The 27780-nt window shown below is 38.3% G+C and overlaps 1 protein-coding gene across 2 annotated transcripts in view; it reads left to right on the top strand.

Moving 5' to 3' along the window:
• The window catches only part of LOC121434778 (semaphorin-3E), a 229342-nt gene that overhangs the window by 107156 nt on the left and 94406 nt on the right, over nt 1-27780 (top strand). For both annotated transcript variants that reach the window (XM_041633750.1, XM_041633751.1), the window contains one exon: nt 21357-21517. In XM_041633750.1, coding sequence (XP_041489684.1) covers nt 21357-21517 — 161 coding nt within the window. The remainder of the gene's footprint in view (nt 1-21356; nt 21518-27780) is intronic.

The following is a 27780-nucleotide window of genomic DNA, read 5'->3' on the forward strand; positions in this document are numbered from 1 at the left end:
CTTTTTCTCCCCCATATTTTTCTTTCCATTTTTGTTCCTCCTATAGATATTCTTATGTCTCTCCCTGCCTGCACTCCCCCCTCAAGTTTCCCTGTCTCTATGAAAAAGATAACTTTTGGAATTCCCTCCTGCAAATGGGATTAACTAATCCATTTTTCTTGTCATACAAACCCATTCATTTCCATTGTGATCCTCATTGTGCAGGCTTGTTCTCATTCATCTCACATCAGGCCTAAAAATGTTTTCTTGCTTCCAACCCACTCATATTTAAGCAACATGAAAGCTCACTTTCCATTGCATGCCTGTGTGCGGAGCATCCTTCTGAACCCTGGCAGCATACTGTGTGTGTGCAGGGTGTGGCACCGGGTCCAAGTCTTTGCTCACTAAAGACATTTCATTCATGCATCCATTCTCTTTTCCTTATCCCCGCCTTTTCTTTTCCATCTCTTCTATTTATGGAAAATTTGCTGGTTTAGGCTTTTTTTTTTATCCTCCCTTTACCCCATTCACCTTTGTGAAGTAGCTAGTTCAATAAAATATACAATCTCCAGAAGAGGAGTAGGGAGATGTCCATAGCTAATGCACTGCAAAAATTTTGCTCACTGATTGATTTTTTTTTTGAAGAAATGTAGCAAAAGCATCATTTCTAGGTTTCTGAATTGCAGGGAAATATAGAAATGTGAATATTCTTTCCTCCTCTTAAACTTGTGGATGACTAAAAGGTTTCAGTGTTGTGGAAATTAGTACCAGCTCTTAAAGTGACATTACTTCACTGCCTTGCTCTCCCTCTGTGCCTGCAAAGTCAACTTGTACAGAGTGCATAGAGGCCACAGAGCAAAGGCTTTCATGCTCTGTCTAGCATACGGCAGCTGCACAAACACATGATCTGGAGCACCAAGGCTGTTGCTAATGTCTTTCTCCAAAGATACAGATGTGCATTTTCAATGCATGGGCCTGTAGACCCTGAAAACGTGAGTTGGGCTGCTAGAGGAACACTGGAGAACTGTGTTCCTTTATTCTTGCAGGCACAAGGCTAAACTGTGTTTTGGGAAGTCGAGTGTTGTGTGGAACAGACACATTTCTCTGGCTATCGCAAGTGGCTTTGCATAGACCGCACAACATACTACTTATTGCAAGCTGTGGTGAACATCAAAGGCACACTCAGGTCATGCCTATGATCGCACATCCTTATTTTTATTACTAACATTGAGTATTAGAGTTTCCCTGGACGGAGGGAATGAAAGCAAGCTCTCAGGCATTCCTGGCATCTGTGACAGACACAAAGGACAAGTACGCTAATGAAGCAGGAGAGTGCCCTATTCCTGCTTCAAAAGACTACTTTGCCTGCACTTCTGTTGAAAGTGAAATTATCTGCTGGGGCTATTAGAACAAATTGACCCAACCATTGTAGTATGTATATATTCTCTCTGTTGTAATCCCTTCACAATCCATAATTTCTAAAAGTTTACATAACAATGATGTATCATCTTCAGCCACATAACTAAACATTATCCCTTGACAACAACAAAACCAAATGATGAGCACATATTTGTTTACATTTGCTGAGAATAATTTCCATTCTGAAGCATTCCAGCTTTTCCTTGTCTTTATGGAAAATACCCCACTTCCTCCTAAAGAAGCTGGTCTTTGCCCTAGAATTTTTTTCAGAGTAAAATTAAGTTGGAAAAAGAGGACCATAGAGTTAAAAATAACATTTGCTTCTTGTTCCTAGCCAACAATGTTAAGCACACCTACTTAAGTGCTTATGAAGGAAGAAGATTTATCTTTTTTAAAGAAGAAAGCAGGATTTGCTTTAAAGGGTAAAGGCTGTGGAGCGAGAGTGTGACTTTTTTGTACATCAGAAGGCCAGAAAATAGGTCAAAGAACGGAAACACTCTTGAAATTAATGACTGAAACCGTGACGTTTTATACATACATACATACATATTTGATAACCTAAGAATCATTGAGAAAAAAGTTTTATACAAAGACTCCAAATTTGGGTAAAAAACATCACATATTCAAATGCAGTTTTTGTAATGGGGAATTTGGCAAGCCATGTATTTCTGCGATTTGTGGACTGAGGGAGGATGGCTTGGGGCAGGGATATGTCAGCTTTCCCTTTTCCTCTCAGGGCAAGAAGGAAGCATCAAGGCAGCCAGGATGATTTTCAGCCATGTCCTTTGATATTTACCACTAGCGTTTTAAATAATTGGTTAAAAAAATTATCCAACTCCTGCTTACCTGCCCATGCAGTGTGGCAAAACTTTCTGTCTTCCTTCTCTAAGTAAAAGCCTTTGTTGAGTTTTCAAACACCTGCAGGGCAGGTTTCCCCAGATGCCTCAGCTCAGCTGCCCAGAAGGAGGGAAGAGGATGAGGATGGGAGGGGTCACAGAGTGAGCCTAGCATCCTCCCAGGTTCTGACCAAGTTTGCTGCTCAGTTTAATTATCTCCTTTGCCTTGGTGAGGGCAGAATACATTTCAATTAGCGCAGCTTCTGCTGGCAACAGAGGCTGTTTCAAGAGAAGAGAAAAACATTGCATGAGGAAATAGATTTTCTTCATTTTTTCCTTTGTTTCCTGCTTATAGTATGCACTCGTAAAGGAAAAAGTACACATATACAAACACGGGAAATGTGTTTCTGATACTCGTTGAATACTGAAATAAGGTTTGATTTGATTTGTCCTTTCCACTCCCTAGCTCCTCTGATTAAAAAGAAATACATCTTATCAGATGCAGGTAAAACAGCATATTCCACTTTGTTATACTTTTTTGTAGAATGTCGAGTTAATAGAGTCATGCAATCCAGTCTTATTTCATTAATCTTTTTTCCCACATAGAATAAGATTAGAGGCTTTTTTTTATTTTCGTTTTTGTTGTTGTTATTGTTGTTTTTCTCTTTTTGCAAAGACAAAGCTGTATACTTATTGCAGTGTTCACACTCCCAAGAAAGCACATACCATGAATGACACTGAACAAAACATCAAGGTTTTGTTCTTTATGTTGTATGAAGTCCAAACTTTTAAAGAGGAAAATACCAGTAGAAACATTAGAAGCTAATATCATCCTGACCTTGAAGCGATGGTGCATTTACACGAAATGCCTGGAGGAGATTTTGACAGCTTTGAAGAGATTTGGATCAAAATTGCTTGGCAGTTATTACAAACACATATAATTGGTTAATGGGAGTTGAAACCCTTATTTTATAAGACCTAAAAGCATATAGAATGACTTGTTTTCCTGCAGTACGTACTGTGGTGGTCACTGAGAAAACTGTCTTATGGTGACTGTGCATACACTGTCCAGATTGCGTGTTTGTATTTTTCATAACACTCACCAATATTTTGCCTTTAATGACACAGTCTAACTTTAAAGTGTAGCCAGAATGGTTTTCTGCTCTTTTAGCAAGTTGTCTTCATTTAGAAAGGATGTCATTAAATTCACAAAACTTTAAAAGGTATTTGTGTACTATATCTTTAACAAAAATTGTGCTTGTAATGTTTTGCTAATTTTTTTGTGAATATGTAATTTTGTTTTGCTTCTAAAGTATAACACTTGTGGCGTTTCTGATCTGATCCCCCTGGGAACTGCACATAGGTGTTTGGGAGCGCAATCGGAAGGGGCAATTACGTTCAGGGATTTGTCAAGGAACAGAGCCGAAGGAGATTAAAGTGGCTGCGATGGTTGTAGGGGTCGCAGCCTTGATTTTGAGCCAGGACTTACTATCACTGTTTTAATTGAGCCTGAAAACTCAAAGGCTATGATGTGGTGGCCACCTATTACCAGAGAAGACATGGCTCACTAATTGGAAGTGAGTGATCACAGGCTTCTTCCAGGAACAAAGACGACGAGCAGCCAAATATGAATGGCAGTTCATTAAAGCAAATGTGCAGAGAAGTGCAGGCTATAATTGACGGGCAGCTTTTATTTTTATATAGCTCAGAAATATGAATTCCTCACTGACTCTTTCTCAAAGGCATGGGCACTATTAGTTTAACCTTTGTCTTAGCTTCAGGATTGCTGTAAGATGAGAGAAATCTTTTCCATTATCAATGGAAAACTTTCCATTGAAGATATTTTTATATTTATCAAATACATTTTGAAAATTATATTGGTAGTGTTCACACACCATACTGCTTTTATTGCTATATTGCAGAAGAATTAAAAGCCAGGGAAATGCATGTGTGTCTTCTCGTCCAGGGCACGGCAGCAGGCACACTGCAACGTTCAACAGGATGGACGTCTTTTGATGGATCCAGTTCTTTCCTACCACATTCTCTTGTATGTACAAACCTCAGATAACAAAGTGCTCATTCCAGATGCTATTAAGTAAGACTAAGTTTGCAATTAAAATAATTTGTGGTGGTTTAAAAAGAGACATGTATTTTAGGCTTACTTCTTCATCTCAAATTAATGTCAAGCCCAACTATATTTAAAACATAATTAACTGATTCTTTTCCATTTCTTGCTTTAAAATTATATGATGTAGAAACAAAATATAATTAATTTTGGAATATGCTAGCCATGTCTTTGCTGTACCATAACTAATGTCTATGCAATTAGTGATGAATGAGCTAGTATTCGGCCTGCATTTCAAGAATTTTTTAGTTTTGAATTTTTCTAGATGTGGATTAAATTTTAAAACTTCTGTCATAAGTAAATTCACAGATGTTTTTTGAGGTTGCTAGCCCGCCTTCTTTTTCAAAGATTCCTTTTTCTTTGATGAGGCATGTGTGTGCATACGTCCTCCAAGTATGGGATCTGAAGGAGGTCATACTTGGAAAGGGGAAGGCCAGCCCAAGTGACCATCACCTGCCTCTGCAGCCACTGACTCTGAGGAGCCCTGAAATTTAAACATTAGAATTAGTGGGCAACAGTTGCGACAGATACAGATACAGAAGACTCCTACAGCCAAGGCTCAGGCACCAGTGTGCAAGAGGGGAAGGAGAGATTTCAGGGCCAGAGGATCAGGTGCTTTGCTTTAAGACTGTTTCTTAGCCACACCAAGGATATAAAGTTTCACTAACATCACTACTGAAACATGTCCAGTGTCGAGAAGTCTGCTCTAAAATCACACGTACAAATGACATTATGTGGACTCAACAGGTTATGCTTGGGAATATTTGTGTATATACAAATCCATATTTGCATGCAATGATAACTGGTGGAAAAAAAACTTGAATTTGAAGAAGAGAAGAGGAAGGTATATAGGAGGTTTAGAGGCAGGATAAAGAAGAGAGAAATGCCATTAAAATGTAACCTCAAAAACAACCAATTTGTTTTTGGTTTTTGGTTTTCTTCCAAATTTTGTTTTGTTTTGGGGAGGAGGACTCCAGGGCAATGGACAGATGTGGGGGTTGGGGATGGATGTGATGAGATTCATGATGTGAAACCCACAAACAAGCATTAAAATATTTGCTCTAAAAATCCAAAATAATATGCTGCATAGTACATGCAATAATTAAAAAAATTTAAACCTTTAATTTAAAAAAAGGCAAAAAAAAAAAAACAACCTGTTGGGCAAATATGCTTTACAGGGTTTAAATACTTCCTGGTTGCCATTTCACTGATAACTGACTTTTAGGAATTTTTTTTACGGTGAACAAATGAGGCAAAGCATCGCATGATTTTAGCTCAGGCATTGCTGATATATTGCTGATATTGTCGGCTTCCTGGCCAGGAAATCCTAGTCAAAGTTTGCAACACTCAGAACAACTATAGCCTCTGACGCAGCCTTGCTATTAGAAAATAGAAGTTGACTTTCCTCCTCCTCCCAGCCTCGGTGATGAACAGGTAGATCCCAGCCCTCTCCTGCTTAGGACCACTGCGCTTCCGTGTTGATGGGATTAGATCCATCAGACCTTCTGAAAGTGCACAGCAGAAACAGATTACTGAGTCACTGGGACTAATCGGGACTGGTAAAATTAGATTCAGGAGAAAATATATCATCAGAATAATTTGAGGCTTCCATTGACTTGGTATTCTAAAATATCTGCTTTATGTCTCATTATAAAGTAAACACATTTAAGACTCAGTCTGCAAGCATCCCTGTGTAATATGATGCTAACTTTCCGTCTCTGAGATGAAATGGCTGAGGCAATGAATTATGAAAGAAAGTGGGCTTATTGGAGTTCATGGTTTCACAGTTTTAGGACACTATAATGATACTTACCTTCTGGCCTTCGAAATGCAGGTGTGTGCCTTGTAAAAATGACAGGTTCAAATCAAACATGTGCATAAGTTCTCAAGAAATCGTGATCCCTAAGTGAATTAAAATATAAAATTTTGCTTGAATATCCATTAGAAAAAATATTGATCAAAAGAAATTAATAAATTTTAGGTATTGTTACTTAAGTGGGCACTTTATTCTTTGTAAACATTTACTATTATTAAAGGAATGATTTAATTTTATTTCTCTAAAACAAATATTTATTTATTTCTTAATTAAAGATGAAATGGATTTGGCAGGAGCATATCTCATGAATAAGTTTCTGTTTGAGTTGTTAAAAGCTGTCTCAACATTCATTCAGAATACTGACAGCTGCTCTCAGGAATGTGCTTCTTAATATTTTTTTCTCCTCAGATTACTATGTTGATATAACCCAGTCTTGATCTTTATGGAATGTCAAAGAGATCAGCCTTATTTTCCGACTAGTATTGACTTGGGATTAGATGGCAGTTAGAATATTGTACCCTGTCTGGCATCCTGGAAGCTCTGGCAAGCTTACAGCAGAGCTTGTGGGTCCTGGAAGGGTATGAGTAAGTATGTGCCCTTATCTAACAGCATATTTCTGCAATAGAAACTCCCAATCCTTATGTCATATTGGAATTATTGGAGCATAAGAGTGTCTAAAAATCTCAGTGTCAGACCAAATACAGCTCTCATTCCTGAGAGGCAACTTAGGGATCAGAATTTTTGGGCTTCTGGCATACTCCAGTATGCATTCCAAAGGAAACTATTGATCTAGAATTAATGAAGACAAGATCAAAATTAGCAAAAATAATACCTCCATGCAACAAATGCAGGATTTATTAAAAATATAGCATTTCTTTCAGCTGGATTGAGGGGGAACCAAGCAAAATTTCTACCATATTGTGTAAATTTTGACATCATCCAGACATACATTCATGAGTCAGAGATATGCCCCATTGATTCCAGAATACTGAGATGTACGTAAGCAGTTCTGCTGGCCTTTCCCTCCCTATTGTGGGACTATAGCAAATACATATAGCAGGACCTAGAAACTTGACCTTTGGGGTATATCACAAACCCTGTAATTGTGCCAGCTTCTGACTCTCCTGTTTTTTTTTCTGCATGAACAGGTTTCTACCCTATTGTCACCCCTTTCTTGTCACTCGGGAAACACCATCCTTTGTGTCCATCTTATTTTCTAGTTAGGCTCCACCTACATCAAGTGTTCAGATACAGCACAATCGCCTGTTGATACAGGATTATATCATAATCCTTCACAAGGCTTTCAAAATTGTAATAAGATCTTCTGAAAGGAACATCAAAGTGGCATACTTCAGAGGCAGAAGTAATTCCAAAATGATTAAATGATTAAACAACTGATCTTAAATTTTATCACATGGGTGGCTATGCCCTTTCCAAGATTACATGCTTACTATGCCATTAATACATTAAAAAAACTCTACTAATGAAACAAAATGCAGTCTATCATCTTCCCAAATATAGTGAGACGTGACATAAAGTTTGTCTGTGATATCACACATGCAAGCTATATAAAATAGTAAGGACATAACAAAGTAAGTACTGTAATTGTTAGAATTTGCTTCAGAGATATGAAACCTTTAATGACTCCTCATGCATTGGCCAAAGAGAACTGCGTCATTTAGCCAATAAGACGTTTAGTTAATATATTCAAATTGTTCAATACTACAGTATAACTAAAAATGGTGAAGGACATTTAATAATTTTAGAACAGAATTTTTGCCAATACATGGAAAATCAAGCATCTTTGGTAGTATAATTGGTGCTTTGCCAAACAGGCTGAGACCTGATTATTCTGAAATGGCAATATGCTGATTCCTAATTCACATTAGATTGCAGTAAGAACTGAATCTAAAAACTCTTTTATCCATAATATTTACAAGTAGTTTTAGCTGCCATCTTCATTTTCCTGAATGGAATATTTATGAAAAATTTACCCTGAAAGTTTAATACGCTTGCATTAGGATGGTAAGACCCTAGTCCTTAACCACCAAACATCACAGAGAACTGCATCATTGCCTCGTCACCTTGATGACAACCCTCAGGCAAGGCAAGGAGGATTAATTCATTTGCTCTTTGTGCTTGACAATGATGGAAAATGAAAATGGACTTTTGTTCCCAATTTCATGTGGAATTTCTTTCCCCAGATAGGATCAATGACCTTGCCACGGGGATCCAAGATTTTTTTTAAATCACATTTGACTCCATGATGAATGGTCAGCTAGCTACCTGGCTGCACGCATCTATTCAGACAAAGTCATGGACTGGGAACACGGCAGCAATGTGTTAAAGTATTTTACTTTTGTTTCCGTCTGGCAGGAACAATATTTTCAAAAATTCAGTTGCTAAGTTCAGTGGTAACAGTGGAAAAGAAACCAGTGTCTTGGCATACTTGGCAGATTACTTACTGTTTGTTTTCAAGGATGTGTTATCCCACCTTTCTCTCTCTCTCTCTCTCTCTCTCTCTCTCTCTCTCTCTCTCTCTCTCGTTGTATTGACCTGTTTCTATAACCCACTGCCTTTAAGTGTTTTTTTTTTATACTTGTCAGGAGAAAGAGCGAGTTTTAATTGAAAATATCTATCCTCCTCCGACAGCATCAATGGATATATGTAAAGCATAAATATTATTAGATAAGTGTATGAAATATGCAAAGCAATATACTTCCAGAATCTCTGCTCTATGCAAACTAACAAATATGTTTCATACACAAAAGACTAGCCAGTATTTCATAATTCTTCTGTTAGGTTTATTGTAATATGAAAACGGGTGATTCACTCAGATCCTCAAACACCTGTTCTCAAGTGATGTGTGAGTTTTAGAAGTTGCTGAGTTTCACTGTGAGTGAGTGTCTGTCTACAGGTGTGTGAAACCGAGCTGTGACCACCAATAGAGCGAGGGGAAGGGTCACGACCCATGCAGGCTGCCGTCTCTCCCAGAACCTACCACAGCACACACACAGAGGGAGACTATCCATGAATATAAGTCTCCGCCCACATGCCTGGATTCCAAAGAATGAATGGGTAGTCTTCTTCGCTACTGTTTGCTTTGTGACAGGTCATAAACAACAGGGGTTTCTGGGAAGGGAATCAGTGCTAATTGAGAACTTCCACAAGAGGAGAATAGGAATTTGTTAACAACTTGGTTACTAAGGCAACTTTTGTGGGAGAAAGCCACCGGTGAATTGTCCATACCAAGGCAGCTTGTCCTCTCTCTTCACATTGCTCTCTGCCTCTGCTAGGAGAACCTGCCCACCCAGGGGGCCCACTCCCCACTGGGAGGCAGCTAAGGCACTGGAAGGCCTGTGATTTCACAGGGAATCAGGTTTCTGAGGCTGAACAGCATTTCCAAATCGTCCAGGTAATTAAAATACCACCCCCAACCTTATTTCTACATCCAGATAAACACGCACCAACAGTATTATTTTCTCCCTTGCTGTACTGGGGGCAAGTTGGTTTCATTTCCTTTTAATTACCAGGATATACAGGATTATAATCTTGTTTTTCTGTCTTCATGGTTTTAAAATTCAGTTATAATTTCCTCACTTTTGTAACTCTGACAGTGATGTGTTGTTACTGTAGAAAGTGTCCAAGTTGTGCAGTAGCCGTTACTGTATGATATTACACCAACTTAAAACCTATAGATTTTTAAAGTTACAAATGCAAGACTGAACCCTTCTAATACATCTAGAAGTCACTCATAGCAATTTTTTTTTCAGGATTAAATTGTATGGGTTTTGGAATGATTTGTATTCATATATGTGAAAGTATGGGTTTTTATTGGAGGTCAAGAAACAGCCCTAAAAGGGGGTTTGGGTGTGAGGCCGAAAAGCCACATCAAACCATCCACCTGCATAAAAATGGACTCCTCTTCCTCCTCCTCCTCCTCCTCCTCCTCCTCCTCCTCCTCCTCCTCCTCCTCCTCTTTCTCCTTCCTTCTCCTCCTTTTTATTCTTTTAGAAAATACCAAATGGCGGATGATGTAGGTGCAGAGGGAGGGCCTTGAAAACCCAGGGCGCAGGATTAGCAAACAGTGGCGTACTTTTGGTACTTTTGTAGGGGATCGGGCAGAGTTTTTACAGACCCTGGTTGTGGTCAAGCCTGCAGGGCTTCTGGAGGTAAAGCCAATGGCAAGGAGTGAATTCCTGTCAACAAGCTGGGTGACTGGTTAAAGACATGAAGATCAAGTCCTTGTAGGAGAGCTACCTGTTCTCCCTGCCCATTAGTAAATCTCTTGGGTGCATCCCTAAAGGGTGAGATTCTAAAGATCGATGCCCTTGCAGAAGCAGACTCGGGCTTGCCAGGGTAGCAGGTTCAAGGCTTTTGACTGTTGGACTACAATGGTCATGTTGGTCTTGGTGTTAAGTGCCCCAAGGAGGTATCCACTGCCATCTGAGGGGCCAACATCTTGGCCAAGTGTTCCATCATCCCTGTGTGCAGAGGCTACTGGGGTAACAAGATTGGCAAGCCCCACACTGTTCCTTGCAAAGTGACAGGCCGCTGTGGCTCTGTGTTGGTGCTTCTCATCCCTGCCCCGCAGGCACTGGCATTGTCTCTACTCCTGTGCCCATTGATGATGGCCGGAATTCATGACTACTACACATCAGCACCTACGCTCAGCTTGTATGTTATACACAGGTGAAGGGGTGGACAGGGTTCCTGCATACAATAGAACATGGAGGCAGGGTTGTTAGATACAGCTGAACCATGAGGCAGGCTAGATCACCGCAGGAGGAACTGCTTCTCTGAAGCAGGAGGCTGTGAGCATTAGATAGGGTAAAACTGTGCAAGTTCCGCAAGGCCAATATTTGCACCAGGACTCTAAGCAAAGCTTTGAATCCCCTCTGAGCACCTGACTGGGTAGGGAGTGTCTTGGCCACACCCATTGGACTAGACTTGAGGATGGGGGTGGTGTCCGAGATGGACTCTTTATGTCATGGTTTCCTAGTCAGCACATTTTCACTGAGGCCCTCACTTCAGGGCTTTCTCCCTTCCGCACAGAGAAAATGTTCTAAAATTCTAAGTCTTCTCACAAAAAGCATAAAATACTGACTATAGACGATGCTAAAGCTTTTCACATCTGTTCTGAACTTCCTTAATCTACATCTTGATTATCATCTTACGGTATATTTTTCCTTAGACTTCTGGAACTCTCGTTGAGTCCAGGAAACAAAGAATTGTCAAGAGTAGGTTAAATGAGGACTTTGGGTCATTTTTCCTTTCATGTTGAGGAAGGAGGGTCTGTTGTGGATCTGACTCTGCCTTTCTTGTTGCCAGTTAGTGCCAGAACTGAACTTGTGTGTCTAGTATAATGTCCCAGAAGCTGAGAATCTTCCTTGTTTGCCTTCATAGCCAGAACATTTTGTGGCTAAGTCTTTACTAACACAGTATGCTTTTAAAGTATTTATTGCTGAATAGGTTGATTATGCCTGATAATAACTGCTACTTAAAAAGCAAAATTGAGGAGAAAATCAATTTACTTACGGAAGTAAGGAAATATCACATTCTAGCCCTGTCTGAATGGAAATGTTGCCTTTTAAGGAAACACCTTCTTTTATTTCTCATCTGTGATCTATGTGAAATATAAGAGTTTGAAGATCTGGCCCCTTAGTTATGACCCAATCAATGGAATAGCAGGCAATGTGTACAGGGATGGAAAAAAATCACACAAAATTAAGACAGAGCACTCCAAGGTGTATGACAACATGTTTAATTTCTTCTAGAAGATAAATTGAAAATAAAATTATATAACCCAGGGCAGATCAGAAAAAAGAAAAGTACTTAAACTCTAGTCAATGTAGTTTTAGTTAAGGTGTCTCCGAGGTACAGCCGTTCTGCACATAGCAATAGACTTTTTGTTTGCTTTGACTCATTTGCATGAATTTATAGACATATACATGCACACACACACATCAAGCGTAGGATCCGCACTTGATCCACCATACTGGAAATATCATAATTTCATTTTCTTTACAACTGAGTACAGTATATATGTAGCATATATATGTGTATGCATATACATACACACATATACATATGCTACATATTCATATACACATATATATGCTACATTTCATCAGTCCCATTCATCTGTTACTGCTTATTATTTAGGCTGCTTACAGTTTACAATAGCAATAAACGTGGATATGCAATTATCTTTGTGGTTTGATATGGAATTCTTTGGGTATGTGCCAAGGAGAGGTATAATTAGATTACAACTGTAGTTCTATTTTTATTTTTATGTTAATAAAATTTAAATTTATATAAAAATTAATTATTAACTTCTTTAACGTCCCTATCAGTTTATGCTGCCGCCAGCAGTAAATAATGGTTTTGCTTCCCCACATACTTGACAGTATTTGTTGGTACATTTCTTCAGGAATTGGGTAAGGTGGTTTCTTGAAGTAAGTGGTTTTCAAGCGCAGAGAGGTTGGACGCTTTTAAAAATGTCTATTGACCCCTTCTCTCATCCACTTAGCCCTTCAGATTCTGTCTCCACGATGCCTGGTGCTTTGTTTTCTCCCATTCTCCCCATCTGCTCCATACAGAACCATCTTCACGCCTCCCTTTATCCTCTATTGCTCCTTTCTGACCTGGATTATGCACTTCCAAGACTAATCAGTATTTTCAGGAAATCTAGTCATACTATTAGAGTACTTGGAACTCATTCCTTCCAAGTTTAGAGTAGAATACCCTAGGTACAAAGTCCTCAAGGAACATGGGAGCACCTTCCTGGATCTCAGTCTAGAGCACTGCTATGACCAACGCCAGGTTCACTTCAAGAAGTTGTTCCCATATGAGTCCTTCATTTTGGTCTTTACTGAGGTATAATATAGTCAGAATTAAATATAGAGATGGTATTCTTAAATATCAACTTAAATAATTGATGTATGTTTCAGGAATATTAACTATATCACTTGGTCTTGTTCAGATGAATGATTTAAATTCACGCATTTGTATAAATGTTTAATTCATGGATAGACAGTGATTTTATGTAAACATGTATCCAGTGGCTTTCTTGTCACAGAATTCAGAGACAAAAAAAAAATCACATAAACTACTATATAATTATCATGTATGTAAAAATGGCTCAAGGAATTTTAAATTCAGAATTATCTTTTGACCTTTAAGAAAGAAAACACTATTTACTGTCTACTCTTATTTCATTGTCTTTGGAAGTAGTAAATAATTGAAAGTTTAGTCCTCTGCAGGGCCCTGCTGCCACCATTGACTTGGGACACAGAATTTAAATGTTCAATGAATGCATGAAAGGCTAGAATCACGGCAATCCCATGTTCACATTGTTTAAAAAGTTAGTTGCTAGTATTTTGGCTTTTTGCACTACTTGGGATGCATACACGCAAAGCAAGCGTTGTGACAATAAGCTACATTCTCAACACCCCACAATTCCTTCTGCCTTTTACAACTCAGTCATTTCCAACATTATTACTGCGGTTAGCAGTCAGCTGCCATGTCTGTCAAAATCATCAAAGCATGATGCGAGACATAGTTTCCATTTTAGCTGTGAAGTTGGAAATTTTTAGTGACTATTGCCACATTTTATTTGTGTTCATCATGACTTCGGTCGAATAAACTTCAGGAGACACTGAAGAAACTCATTGATTTGGAAAATAATGACATGTTTCATTACAGAACCAAGTTGCACCAAGTTCTTCCTTGGTGGTTAACAGTGAAGTGTGTATTTAAGAAGGAAGCAAGTCTATTTAAATTTGTGGGTTAGATAATACAAGGGCTCAGCTCCTGCATCTTGCGTCTCACACACAGAAAGGCAGCACCCGAGTCCGTTGTAACCGGAGAGAACTTTGCTTTAATACGTCGATGTCAGCGAGGTTTAACACCGTGAGCCCTGCAGGTTAACGAGAAAGGCCCGAGAGGAAATGACTAAATCCTCTGTGCAAATCTTCATTGACAGCTGATAATTAGCATGCAGCCTAGCTATAATAATTAGTTCCCTCTTTAGAACGCTTCCGGAGGAACTCGGAGTTGGTACATTTCGTTCTGTCTTGTTTCTTTGTCCTCTCCCCAAGTGGTTCGTGTTATTTTTAGGGTAGAAAGAACTCAAGATGTCACTGTCTCCCCGAGTCAGCACTGGCCATTATTTATAGCATTTTGTGGGGATTGACTGGGATTTGAGTCCCTTTGTCCCCTTCTTCCTGTATATTTTGTTGCTTTCCTCCAGACAGCTTGAAGTGCCTGGAAGGGATAAAGGAACTACCACTGCTTGGTAAACATGCCAACTCCATAGCATATCTGAGGCTAAGATTAGAGAGAAATGTCCTTAAGGAGCAGGGGAGCCCCGCCTTGCCAGTACTTTGCCTGCCTTGGTACGCACCAAAAAAGGCTTTGAAACTCTGTAGCTAAATAAGAAAAGCTTAATGCATTTTGTAAAATAATAAAATATATAAAACTGAATATGTCATTAACTGTTAGATAAAAGTCATGTAAAAACCCCCATATCATTATGGGACTGCCAGAAAATGCAAATTAAAGACAAAATTGATATTAAGCTGAATTTTTCTGTTGTGTTTCTATTTTAACTATATCAAATCAAAGCGTCAAACTTAGGGGTAGCTTTCACTTGAACTAGTACTCTCTGTGAGCTCTGACAAAACCCTTCTGTTACCTAGGCAATAGAATCCCGTCATACAGGTGTTTTCTCAGGAAACTTTAAAATACACATTTTATGTATCATACATCGGCTCATTGTTAACAAAGAACAAACGTTTAACAATTCTAACAATCATTTTGCTTCTTGGTGTTGAGAACAAAATGGAGTGACTGAGTTGTTTGAATTCACAGTGATGATTTCATTTGCATTTCTAAGTCTGTATTTTTTTAATTTTTTGAGATTATTATATGAGCATATCTTTTCCCCCTTTCCTTCTTTCCATTCCAACCCAATATACCCTCTTGGCTCTCTTTCAAATTTATGATCTCTTTTTTCTTTAATTGATGTTACATACATAAACATATTCATATAAAATAGATAGCAATATGTATATATATTTTATATATTTTAAAACTCTCCAATCAACTTTTCTTGGTCAAATGTTGTACCAAAACCAACCAAACAACCCAAGCTATGTACTGAATTACTATAATTTCCCATTTTTCACACATAGAAAATAGAGTTTTTCTGAGCGGCAGTTATGTTGATTAAATGAAATAATATTTATTTGGCCCTTAGTAAATCACACATGACTATACAATTAATATGTATCTACTTTTATTATTACTTTGACAGTCAAGCCTTCTAGTATGAAGACATTTCATTACAAAAATGGAAGCATTTTATATGTCTTTCTCTTTTACTTGTGAGATATAAGTCTGAATTTAATTAATTGACTTATGTTCATTATAGAAAATTTGAATTAAATAGAAATGTTCTATGAAATTTTAGAAGTCATATTTTCATTAGTTTTTAATTTTTAAAATTCTGTGAAGATTGATATTTTATGCTAATTTCTTAGTAAGATTGATTATATTCAATTATTCATAATGTCATTATTAAAACACAAGCAATAATACTTTCATTAAAATAGTATCTTCAACATACTAAAAATACCACAAATTTAATTGCTTGAATATAAATAATTTTCTTGTGTTTCATATAAACACTTTCTTTAAATTCTAGTAATTATTTTTGGGGTCTTTACCAAACTTTACACTTTAATGATTGACTGATTTATGTTTAGAATACCTATTTTACAAGTCCAAAATATTTCAACTTTTAGCAAATACATGTGGATGAAATAGAGAGACTGGATATGGAAATCAGGCCTTTCTTATCTCTTCAGAAGGGTCAACAGCTCTGACAAGCCAGTTGGTAGTACAGAGAAGATAGCTCAAATCAATAAAAGATAAATACAATTTCAACTTCAGCAGATGTTTGTTCTCCTACATTTAATAAGATTCTATTGACTATCTATAAACACCAAGTCAATTTTTTCAGTCTAGTAGAAATGCAGACTATACGACATCTGACATTGAGTAGGTTTGCCTGTACAATTGGAGCAGAGCCTTCGTGGTGACTGCTCTGGTGTCATTTAACTATAGGGACCACACTGTCTATCACATGATTCTACACACAACTACAGATAAGTAGTTGGTGCCATTTAGGATGATAAAGCAATCTGCAAGAACCCAGCTATGTATAAAATGGAAACACTGATGAGCCGGTTACATTATAAGTAGATGGACTATTTTACAATAAGGAGTATCACTCAACAGGGGGCCAACAGGCATATTTGACCATGAGGAAATTAATGAAGAAACCTCAGCAACAGTACACCGAAGCAATGACATTTTAAAAAAAGAGGGGTGAGAAAGGAAGGAAGGAAGGAAGGAAAAAAGAAAGAAACTAAGATGGAACATTTCCTCAGAGATCAATTATATGGTCTTCTCTTCATTTTTTAATTACAAGACCTAACTTTCTGCACTAGATTCACATTACCTAATTTATTTTCTATTCCTCCAACAGTTATTGTCCTGAATATCATGGTCATCTGTGACCGTATACTTACTTTTGTAGGGATGAGTTTTGATACAAACCAATTGTTTTTCATTGAGGACTCTAATTATTGCAATAATTTTGGAGTGGTAGCAGAGGTTGCTGTGGTGTTTCGAGCATTCCTCTTCAGATAACCTTAAGAGAAATTTCTGTTGATCCTTGGCACTGGGATGCTCCCATGCACATGATTTCACTTTGCTGCCGATTATTCTACCCTGACTTTTTCTTTGGGTATAGGTGAGCTTGAGGTCAATTTGAGGAGATGATTTAGCAATGTGTCAAGTGCTAGAGAAATATTTAAGTTACATTAATTCCAACTGTCTCTTTTTAAATTGTTTTCCGCTTACCCTAATTCCTCTATAGTATGTATTTTTTAATTTAATTGAGATTATCTGTTTGAGGAGTTTCAGATCCTTCTGGGGAAGAAGTAAGTTAACGAAGTGAATTAAGTAAAAGTGAAGTTAACATAGAATAAATATAAAATCAAATAAACACGTCCCTTTCAAAGCACAGTTCAATAAAGAAAGGACTATAAATAATGTGTCCCTTGTCACAGACATACATCTATAGCACACATCCTCACCTGTAATCAATACTGTAAACCTTTCCTTACTAAACCAAAGATGACTATGTATGACTTCCCATTGGGCAGGACAGCTAAGGCCTGGTGAAAACATTAGCAGATTAATGATAGGAAATCAGGGGGTTGCCTGGGAATATAGAAAGTGCTGTAGGGATATGGTACGCTTATTGTTATGATTCTGAGATAGTACATCTACTGACAAGCCTGCACTACCCGGAGAGCCACAGCTTATACTGCTCTGTCATGTGGGTCATTCTCTTAAGGAGCAGCAGAAGCATTTGAAGCACTTAAGCTCTCCCAAATGTAAAAACCTTTAAAGTACATTATACTTAATCCTTTAATTTTTAAATATAAAAATCGCTTTGCAATTATTATGGAAAACATCTGCATAAGTAAAATAAAATGAAATTATTGGACTTGTTGCCTAAGATTGGTAGTGACATTCAGTTTTAGGTACCATAAATATTTTGGCAACCATGTCTCCTGAGGCCATATGAATGAGTCAGGATAAATAATCTCTAATTTTTTGCAACTAACAAAAAGAAAAAAATTATCTCATCATATAGGCATTTAAATAATAAAATAAGGGAAATAGTTTAAATATTTCTCTTTAAACAAGGTTCAATACAGGAAAATAGCTAGCCTTTATTTATTAAACATACCATCCCTTTTAAAGCAAAACATTATGCATGGAAATTTATTAATTCAGTGACAAGCTTGGCTTATTTTTTTTAATTTATTTATTTATTAAGGATTTCTGCCTCGTCCCCACAACCGCTTCCCATTTCCCTCCCCCTCCCCCGATCAAGTCCCCCTCCCTCATCTGCTCGAAGAGCAATCAGGGTTCCCTGACCTGTGGGAAGCCCAAGGACTGCCCACCTCTATCCAGGTCTCCTAAGGTGAGCATTCAAACTGCCTAGGCTCCCACAAAGCCAGTACGTGCAGTAGGATCAAAAACCCACTGCAATTGTTCTTGAATTCTCAGTATTCCTCATTGTCCGCTATGTTCAGCTAGTCCGGATTTATCCCATGCTTTTTCAGACCTAGGCCAGCTGGCCTTGGTGAGATCCCAATAGAACATCCCCATTGTCTTAGTTGGCATATTTTTTATACTCTGTTTTCCCCCTCACCATGAAAACGCAATTGAGTTAATCAATTAAAAAATTATAAAGGCAGAAAAGGATTAACATAGAAGGAATACAATCCAAAAAGGTTTAAAGGCTGTCCAAAGTTACCCAGACAACTAAGATCAAACTCACAACTAAAAATTTGTTTCTCCAGATTCTGCATATAGGAATTCTGCTTTAATGCGCACGCATGCTGTATTGTGATTATCATGTTGTCATAGGTAACGTGGGTGTTTTCTTCTTGTGATGGCATTAACCTATTAGAGTCAGGAAACTTGGGGTTGCCTGAGGTTTTCAGAATAAAATGAAGGAAATGATAATTTAAACTATTGCCATACGGTAGCTCATGAAAAATACAAGTCATTGAAAATTAGTGTGTGCATAATTTGCACGGGCCAATGCACACTCCAGTTCTTTCCATTTGCTTTGTCCAGTCTCCATCCACACTAACATGAGTGATCCTTATATCTTTTGGGTCCTATCAGGCTGTAGACAGAATGGGTTGGAGAAGAGTTTAAATCATCGGAGTAAAAGATGATTGGTGAAACCATAAATAGCATCTGTTACAACTGCCAAATAAATAAGAACCTTTAGTCTTTTAGAATTATAATGAGTTCCACAGAAGTGGAAGCCGGGTAGCAAGTAGAAGATGATAGCTCTCTTATATGTGAAGATGGGTAATGTGGAAATGAGCTCATCAAAAAGCAGGCACCAACCTCCACAGACGGACTTCACTCACGCAACGGCCTCATTGGTTCTCATCCCAGTTCCACATTTTCAGTAAACAACCCTGGCTTTTCCTATTAAACTCTGTTTCAGTCAAGGAACCTCACCTCAGAAGCTTTCACACAGTTTGTTAATTGTCCAAGAAATTTAATTTCTTGAGTTTTGCATCTTACCGTTTTTGGCAACTCAATCGTATAAAAAGTGTTCTTGCTAATATGTGGCCATTCTTTGACCAGACTTATCCATTTAAGATAAAGATTGTATTATGCTTAGAAAGTGGAAAACCTCAACAAATTATCAGACTACCTAGGGAAAGTTTTCCAGAGAAGATTCCACTTAGCAGGGCTCACCTGAAACCATAGTTCTCTTTTATAAGGACCGAAGCATAAGGGGAACCGAGAGCTTTGCTCCCGGCATCTCAGATGATATTGAATCCTAAAACACCATCTTCTAATTTGTGAATGTCCAGTAAGTATGACTGTATGACTTTGAACTTAAACAATATTAACTGTGACTTTTCTTTTTCTTCTGGAATTCGAGGGCCTCTCTCTAATCTCTCTCTAATTCCAGCTTGCCTCCTTTCCCCCCAAATTACCCGGTATTCCTTCAGGCCTACCCTCAAGATTTAGTCTCAGATTTTGTACTTAGGCCCAGTGGTTCAGTATCTCAAATGTGATGTATACCCGGAATAGTTGAATGCTTGCAGTATTGCCTGATTTAAACCAGAGATCTAAAGGAAATTCTACTCCACAGAGTTCTGAGCACCCAAGACTGCAGAGGAAAGGCCAGTTAAAGAACCCTCTCTTTTTCACTCTGTTGTTTTTGTTGTGTTTATTTGAAACAAATCTCACTTAGTAACCCAAGCAGGCTTTGAACTCTCAACCCTTATTCTTAATAGTGCAGAAATGAGATTTCATCATGTTGGAAGATGTTGGATGTTTCTCATGCTTCCCTTGACTGCTTGTGCTTTAGTGTCCTGTTCAGCAACATTCCCCACACTCTACGTGCAGTTTTGGAATTAAATGCGCGGACGAGTTCCTCTGCTCACTGTTTCCCAAGGAGCCCTCAGCCGTTCTTCCATACTCAACCTTATCTTAGGGCCAATATTCCTCCTCATTCTCAAAAGCTCTCATATATCAATTTCCAAGCCCTAAGTACTAAACCGACTTATGAAATTAGAGATCCTGCCTCCACCAAGAAAACATACACATAAGACTTTGCCAGATTCTGATTTCTTAAATTTAGTATATATGTTCCAAAGATATTGTTTGTAATTCCTAACCCAGACACGAATGCCCGAAGATAGCCTGAATCACATTAGTGGAAAGCAGATCCCAAATGATTTTCAAGAGTAATCATAGCTGTGATTATGAACTTGATAGTTGCCAGGGTTATTCAGTTTGATTTTGGATATGATTTTCAATATCAGTTTTAGGTGGTTTTCCTGAGTTGGTATCTATTAGAACTAAATAGATGCACTTATGAGTGCTTTATGTACACAAAGGAAGATTTAAAATGAACTTTTAACATTGCATTATATCATAACTATTGTTCATGATTTTGTCCATATTTTAAAATCAGAGAAAATGTGCCTTACACTCCAAGTTTTATTTAAATATTCAGATTAATAAATTAACAAACATGTGAATGCTCACACATTAAAATATATTGTGACTATACAGTTAATTATTCTCTTATATCTGTGGTTATTGCTTCCACAATTCCAATATGGACATACAGGTTTTTAAAGTGTTATACCTATCCTGGATATACCAGTACTTTTCTCATTATTCCTCAAACAAGTTGATTATTATTATTATTATTATTATTATTATTATTATTACAGTGTAATAACTTCGCAAAGCATTTACTTTACATTGGGTATCAAAAGAATCTAGAGAAGACTCAACGAATAAGGAATAATGTGCTTAGGTTATAACTAAAAACTGTCCTGTAGAAAGGATCTGGGTATCATCATATTATTTACATCACTGTACTGGAAGATGCAGGACAAAGTCCACATGGATACTGGATATTTCTAATCTTCTCTAAATAATTCAATTTAAGGCCTCATATGTATGAAGCAAATATAAAATCCTGTGTTTGAGAAGTGTTAATGTGTTCTCATGTACTTAGTATAGACCTCTGTTTGCATTGCAGAACTCTTGGACCTGAACAGGACATCCATATTTCAAAGTCCCCTGGGATTTCTTGATCTCCACACAATGCTGCTGGATGAGTACCAAGAGCGGCTCTTCGTGGGTGGCAGGGACCTTGTCTATTCCCTGAACTTGGAACGAATCAGTGATAACTACAGAGAGGTATGGAAACACCAGCTCTTTGAAAAGGGAATGAAAGAGGGGTGGAATTGCAAGCGTGTTTCCTGACATTTTTTCCTATTGCATCTATTGCTTTCAAATTTGGAAAGATTACTTAATTGAAATAAAGTCATCTTTATAAAGGAAACAATTTGGGGAAAAATTTAAAGCCTTGTGTATGAACTTTTCTAGCTTGTCACTGATACCAGGATTTGCAGAGAGACACTTTCCTTGTGATTTGATGCTCTTACTTTGGTCACCATACCCACCCACTGTGTGGAGACCTGAGTTAGAGGGTCCTGGATTAATAGCCGTGCCTCTAGGCTGTATTGTTCCAGCATCCAAATATGGACCTGTAATATCAGCATAACTGCCTCGTGTACTTTTCTTGGTAATATTATTAGCTGAGATGGATGCTCCCCAAGCTTGCTGGAAAGTGCATTATTAAAGTAAAAGCAGTGTTGAAAATGGTTGATGATGAGAAGAAAAACGGTGTATACAAGAGAGAATCGGGTTACGTTCCTCGGAGTCATATCAATTTTACATGAGATAGGAAGAAATTTAGATTGTAGATTTGTGGCATTGTATAGGTATGAAAAAATGCACTTTGTGCTTTATTTTGATGGTCATCAAAATGAGCCAAAATTCCTTTATTCAAATTCAAAATTCTTTAAAAAATATGACAAAAAACAGCATTGCTCAGTCTTTGCCAAATCCTAATCTCTAGAGGAAATAGTTTAGAAATGTTTTTCTGTTTCTTCTGGTTCTTGCTGTTTTATTTTTGTGTAAAATTCATGCACAAGAGCTGGGGCTAGAACTTAGTAGGGAGCATGTAATTAGCACTCATAAGGCCCCTGCTTCCGCTGCAGCCATCCTAACTTTCCTACAAATAAGAAAGCATCCATGTACCGCTTGCTGTCCATGCATAGAAGTGTGTTTAGATTTGTGTAGCATCTGCTAACTTTATGGAAGACATTGCATCTACCACTTTCAAATTTGGAAGGAACATAATTGAAATAAAGTCGTCGCTATAACTGATTTTAGTTAAACAATGTTGGCTTTTCATATTTGCAGGAAAAGAAGGGAGGGTGTGATTGAACCAATGACTTTATGCATGATACACTCACACATATAGATATATAAATACAGCTTGCTCAATCCATATAAAGTTACTCTTATCTATATTACTTCAGAGCTGACTACTTCTGTTGGATACCCAAGGGTCTTCATTTGGCTTCAAATAAGCACACGACATCTCTCTTCTAGTGATTTTCTACATGAATGCAGACATATGTACATGACCACCAGTTAAGGTTTATGGATTATTCCCTCACTGATTGGATGACCTCTTTCACATCTAAAACTCTCTTTCCAAGTCACTCTCAGTAGTAATATGTCAATTTACTCAGCTTTTCTGTGATGGAATAGGTAACTTAGAGGCAATAAATAAATAAATAAATAAATGAATTAGACCACATAATAATGTACCTGTTAATATCTAAGCACCAACAGATAAGCAACTCAAGGGACCCTGCCCCCAGCAGCTGAACAATTTGCCACTGGTAGGTTCTGAGAGAGGGACTCAATGACTTCAGCTGGGTACTCCCTGTGACCCTGTCAGGCCCCAATGGAATTCTGGGCCCATATGTGGCCCTTGATAGACGAAAAAGTCACAAAGCCAAACCAAGTGTCATTAATCTTGGAAAAGGGGTATTAGAGCTGACAAGAGAGGACTTGACGGTGACAAGATGACTAGGGGAAAGAATTAGAATACATATTTTTCCTGTATGAGATTGTGAAAAAGCAAAATGAATCAATATGTTATTAAGCCAGATTAATCTCTGCTAACGTTGCTAGCATGTGGCCTGAGGGGACAGCACAGCAGGGGAAAGTTCTTGCTGCGCATGTCTGAAAACGTGGACTCAGTCTCTGATGTACCTAATCTAAAAAGAGAACTGAATCCCAAAGCTGATCTCTAACTCCAGACACAATATGTGACACGCCCCCCGACCCATCAAAAGATAAAATATTTTAAAAAAAAGAAAATAGAATTTCTAATTTAAAAGATGTTCCCTGAAATCTAGCCTCTTGGAATGTGAGTGTTTGCGTTACAGACAGGGTTCTTACTCTGTAATCTTTGGACTGGATCCATCATCTGATAGAAGGTCCTGGACGTTGTGAGCAGCCTCCTAGGGCATACAGTCGCGTAACCATTTTCCTGAGCTGTTATCTCCTCTGGGGACGGAGAGATCAAGATGCGGCAGCCCTTCAGGTTCCCATTCAGAGTAGAGAAAATTGGATCTCCTGCCTATTCCTCGTTTATTGTTTTGCCCTAATTGTACCCTCAGGCCTTTAATGCCAGAAGATGAGATTTCATGGAGGAAATGATCCCTGAAAATAATATAAGAGTACGCGACCCAGAGCATGCTGGGGTTTTATGAACTAACTCTGAGGGAGCAATAGAGAAGCATGAGACTATTGATCTTCAGGGTGTGTCTAGCCAGGATGCCAATGAAAGTAACTTACAACACTAATAGACTGACTATCTTCTCTGTACTGTTGATTTTGTGAGGCCCAACGTTTACACATTCTTGGGAGCCTTTTCAATGTAGCTAATTCAAACGTAACTGTCAATATTACATAGGCCGCTGTCAGGTCTACAGCAGGGGCAGATCCCATGGAATTGTGCTACGGTTTATGACTACTTGACTTTAAGGTAGCATGTTCAACTTACATTTCTTCGTCTGCCATTGTTCTGTCTGTTCCACCCAAATAATTAGCAATCTAACTCCTAGCAACCCAATAAGCCCTGCTCGATTGTGTCTACTTACAATAGTATGCGAGGGAGGGATGCTTCACTGACTGTCTGTTTTAAAATGAGTGGGCTTCACATGAGGTGAGTTCTCCAGTGGTCTCACTTCTGAAATCTAGGTGATGTGAGCAAGCTCTCCCACTGAGTTTCCCACTGAGGTAGTGAGTCACTGGGGTAGAGTCTGAGAACATGTGTCTTAGTTAGGGTTTCTAATATTGTGAAGAGTCACCATAACCTCATAAACTCTTAGAATAGAAAGCATGTAATTGGGACTGGCTTACAGTCCAGAGGTTTAGTTCACTATTGTCAAGGCAGTACACGGAAGCATGGAGATCGACAGGGTGCTGGAGAAGGAACTGAGAGTTCAATATCTGGATCTCCAGGCAGCAGAAAGAGAATGCCACACTGGGCCTGGCTTGACTATCTGAGATCCCAAAGCCCACTCACCCCCAGTCACAGACTTTTTCCAACAAAGACACATCTGCTCCAACAAGGCCACCACCCAGCCTACCTGTGGATCTACCTATTGTACACATCCTTCCTTCTGTTTTGTTCATCAAGTATTTTGGAAAATATAGTCAAAGCCTATTTTTATGATCACATTTTACTTTTTCATTTTTTAGTTTTAATATGTTTAAGATGTAAATCAGTAACTCAGATACCTTAGAGCGGTGGTTCTCAACCTTCCTAATGCTGCGACCCTTTAATACAGTTCCTCATGTTGTAGGGATTCCAACCATAAGATTATTCTTGATACTACTTCATAACTGTAATTCTGCTACTGTTATGGATCATGACACAAATATGGTATTCAGGATATCTGATAGACGACCTCTATGAAAGGGATGTTCAACCCCCAAAGGGGTCATGGCCCAAAGATTGAGAAGCATTGACTTAGATAATACAATAATAAGAATCACTAACCACCTCAAGATGAGGGTATCACCAATCCTGTTATGAGGGTGACTATATTTGTCTTTGTTTTACTTCTCTATGCATCTTCTGCTAAGAGAAGATAATTTTCCTTGTTTTCAGTTTTCAAAATGATTTTATTGCATGCTCTCTATACTCTGTATCAATTAGTGTAGGTGACTAGCTGTGAAAAATGACATACAATAATACATTATAATTTCCAATTGTTTTAATTTTCATTTAATGTCATTTTGTAGATTTAATCCTATTCCTCATTTGTGTTGGATCCTTGCTGTTAGAGAAGGAATGGCTACCAGGGGTCATAGCTCTGATTTGCGAAGCTCAAATGTTGACTCTTCATTTATAATGCTGTGTGAATCCCTTCACTTCCCTGAGCCTCTGTTGCACACTTGTAAGAGGCAAATATTAGTCCTCTCGCGTATACAAGATTTGTTAATTTTGGTGAAAGACCACGTGAGGTTTTCAGCTACTCAATTAATAACCTGTATAAGTTCTTGTTATTCTCTTCGGTCGGAGGAATGTTTTCCATTATATAAATAGAGTATACTTTATCATTCCATGTCACATGATTCTGGGTGGATTCTGGTGTTGGGCTTCCTAGTGCTTCTAAGCTTATTCTAGAACGCCTCCTCTGCTATACAAACACAGAAGTGCTCCCAAAGAATCCGCGCAGAAGTAGAATCATTAACTTAATGATACCCAAGTGGCGCTTATAAAAGATGGGACCCCAGAAAACCTTGCCAAATTCTTCCTCCACCATGAGATAGCTGCCAATTGTTTGCACACTCACCTCCATTCCCCCATTTGTCTTCACAGCCCATGTATTCATCAATACTTTCCTTTTTTCTTTCCTTTTTCTTTCTTTATTTTATTTTGGGTTTTCCGAGGCAGGGTTTCTCTGTTTAACAGCCCTAACTGTCCTGGAACTAGCTCTGTAGACCAAGTTGGCCTCAAACTCAGAGAGATCTGTCTGCCTTGTGACTGCTGGGATTAAAAGCGTGTGCCATCAACCACCCAGCTTCAACACTTTCCTTGATTCATGTATCTATTTAAGAGTACATTAATAGCTTTGGAGCTGTAATTTCCATTTTAATCATTTTAATTCATTTTATTGTAATACTAACAACAATATTATGGACCATAGACTGTAAAACTTAGAACACATAATAGGAAAATAAAATAACATTTAATACAAGCATTACATGGAAAATAAAGCAGTTCTGGGGGAAAAAGAAAAGAGGATGGCAAGGAGAGCAGGATAGTCAGCAAACTCTTTTTTTAGAAGAAAACTTGATTACACACTGATTCAAGGCTCTGTAAGCAGCTGTGGCTGGTGGTTACTGTACTAGGCTGCAGAGCCAGAGAATGAAGTCAGAGCGCATGGGCAAGGTTGATTTGGAAAATCAGATCATTGAAACAGCTAAGGATCAGGCACCAGTTGGCCGGTGTGATGGGTGATGAGCCACATTTGTAAAGAGAAAGACAGGACTGTAAAGCAGAGATTTCCCAGTAAGAAGGGAGAACACTGGAGGGTGATGGGAGATGATTCCAAGAGAGTAGCAAGTGGATGGGGGCGATGAATAGGAACCTCCAAGTAGAGTAGCATTGGATGGGGGCGATTGATAGGAACCTCTGAGCAGAGCTTTCTTCTCACTTCTATATCTTAAGATTTTATTGGGCAAATTCTTGAAGAGGTAAAAAATATAATGAAGACATCTTCACCAGAGTAAAAAGGACATCATCTGTAGAGATGACTGATGGGAGCCCGTGGTCTCAAGGGGTGGCCAGGTATTAATTAGAGAAGTAAAGGTGAAGTTAGGAGGAATTTTGTTAATGCTGTTCCAGAGGAATTAACACAAAGATCTGAGGCATTTAGAAGGGTGAGGTCAAATTAAGGGCTTTACAAAGACCTATAGGATGTGCTTCTAAGTATTGGTTATTGACCCTGGGTAAGGGTCAGTGCTGCCCTTGGTGACTATAGGCAGCAGTCAACAGGGATGTGTCACGATGGATTAGCCTCGCTGATCTCTCAAGGAAGAGAGTGAATACTAACCTTCAATTTGCACATTGAAACCGTCAACCTCCTTGTCAGTAGCCAACCTAACATCTCAGTGAGGCTCTATCTCCCTCATTCCTTGTTACCTAGAACTGCCCCCTCTTTTCCTATAAGATGACACTTCTTTTGTATGTGATATGAAGCATTCTTTTCTGGCCTTTTATCACAATTGGTTATTTTCTATTTTTCATTATACTTTTTTATACCTCCTCTCTACAAAAACAAAAAAATGTTCTTTGGATAAGAGTTCTTCATGTTTTGGGGTCCTACGACCATCTGTCATATGTTGAAGGCTTTGTCATACTTACAGGTATAAAAATTATCATATAGATTACAAAGGAAATGATAAAATAAGATTAGTGGAATATAAGACATTCTGAGGTTTCTGAGTAAAATTGGGGTGATTTTCTTCAGGATCTACTCTTGCCTGCCTTTTAAACATAATCTCAGCTTGTTCACACCAAA

This window comes from Microtus oregoni, unplaced genomic scaffold (assembly GCF_018167655.1).
Source record: "Microtus oregoni isolate MIOR12 unplaced genomic scaffold, Mior012 000044F_ref0000062, whole genome shotgun sequence".
In the NCBI taxonomy this organism is placed as follows: Eukaryota; Metazoa; Chordata; class Mammalia; order Rodentia; family Cricetidae; genus Microtus; species Microtus oregoni.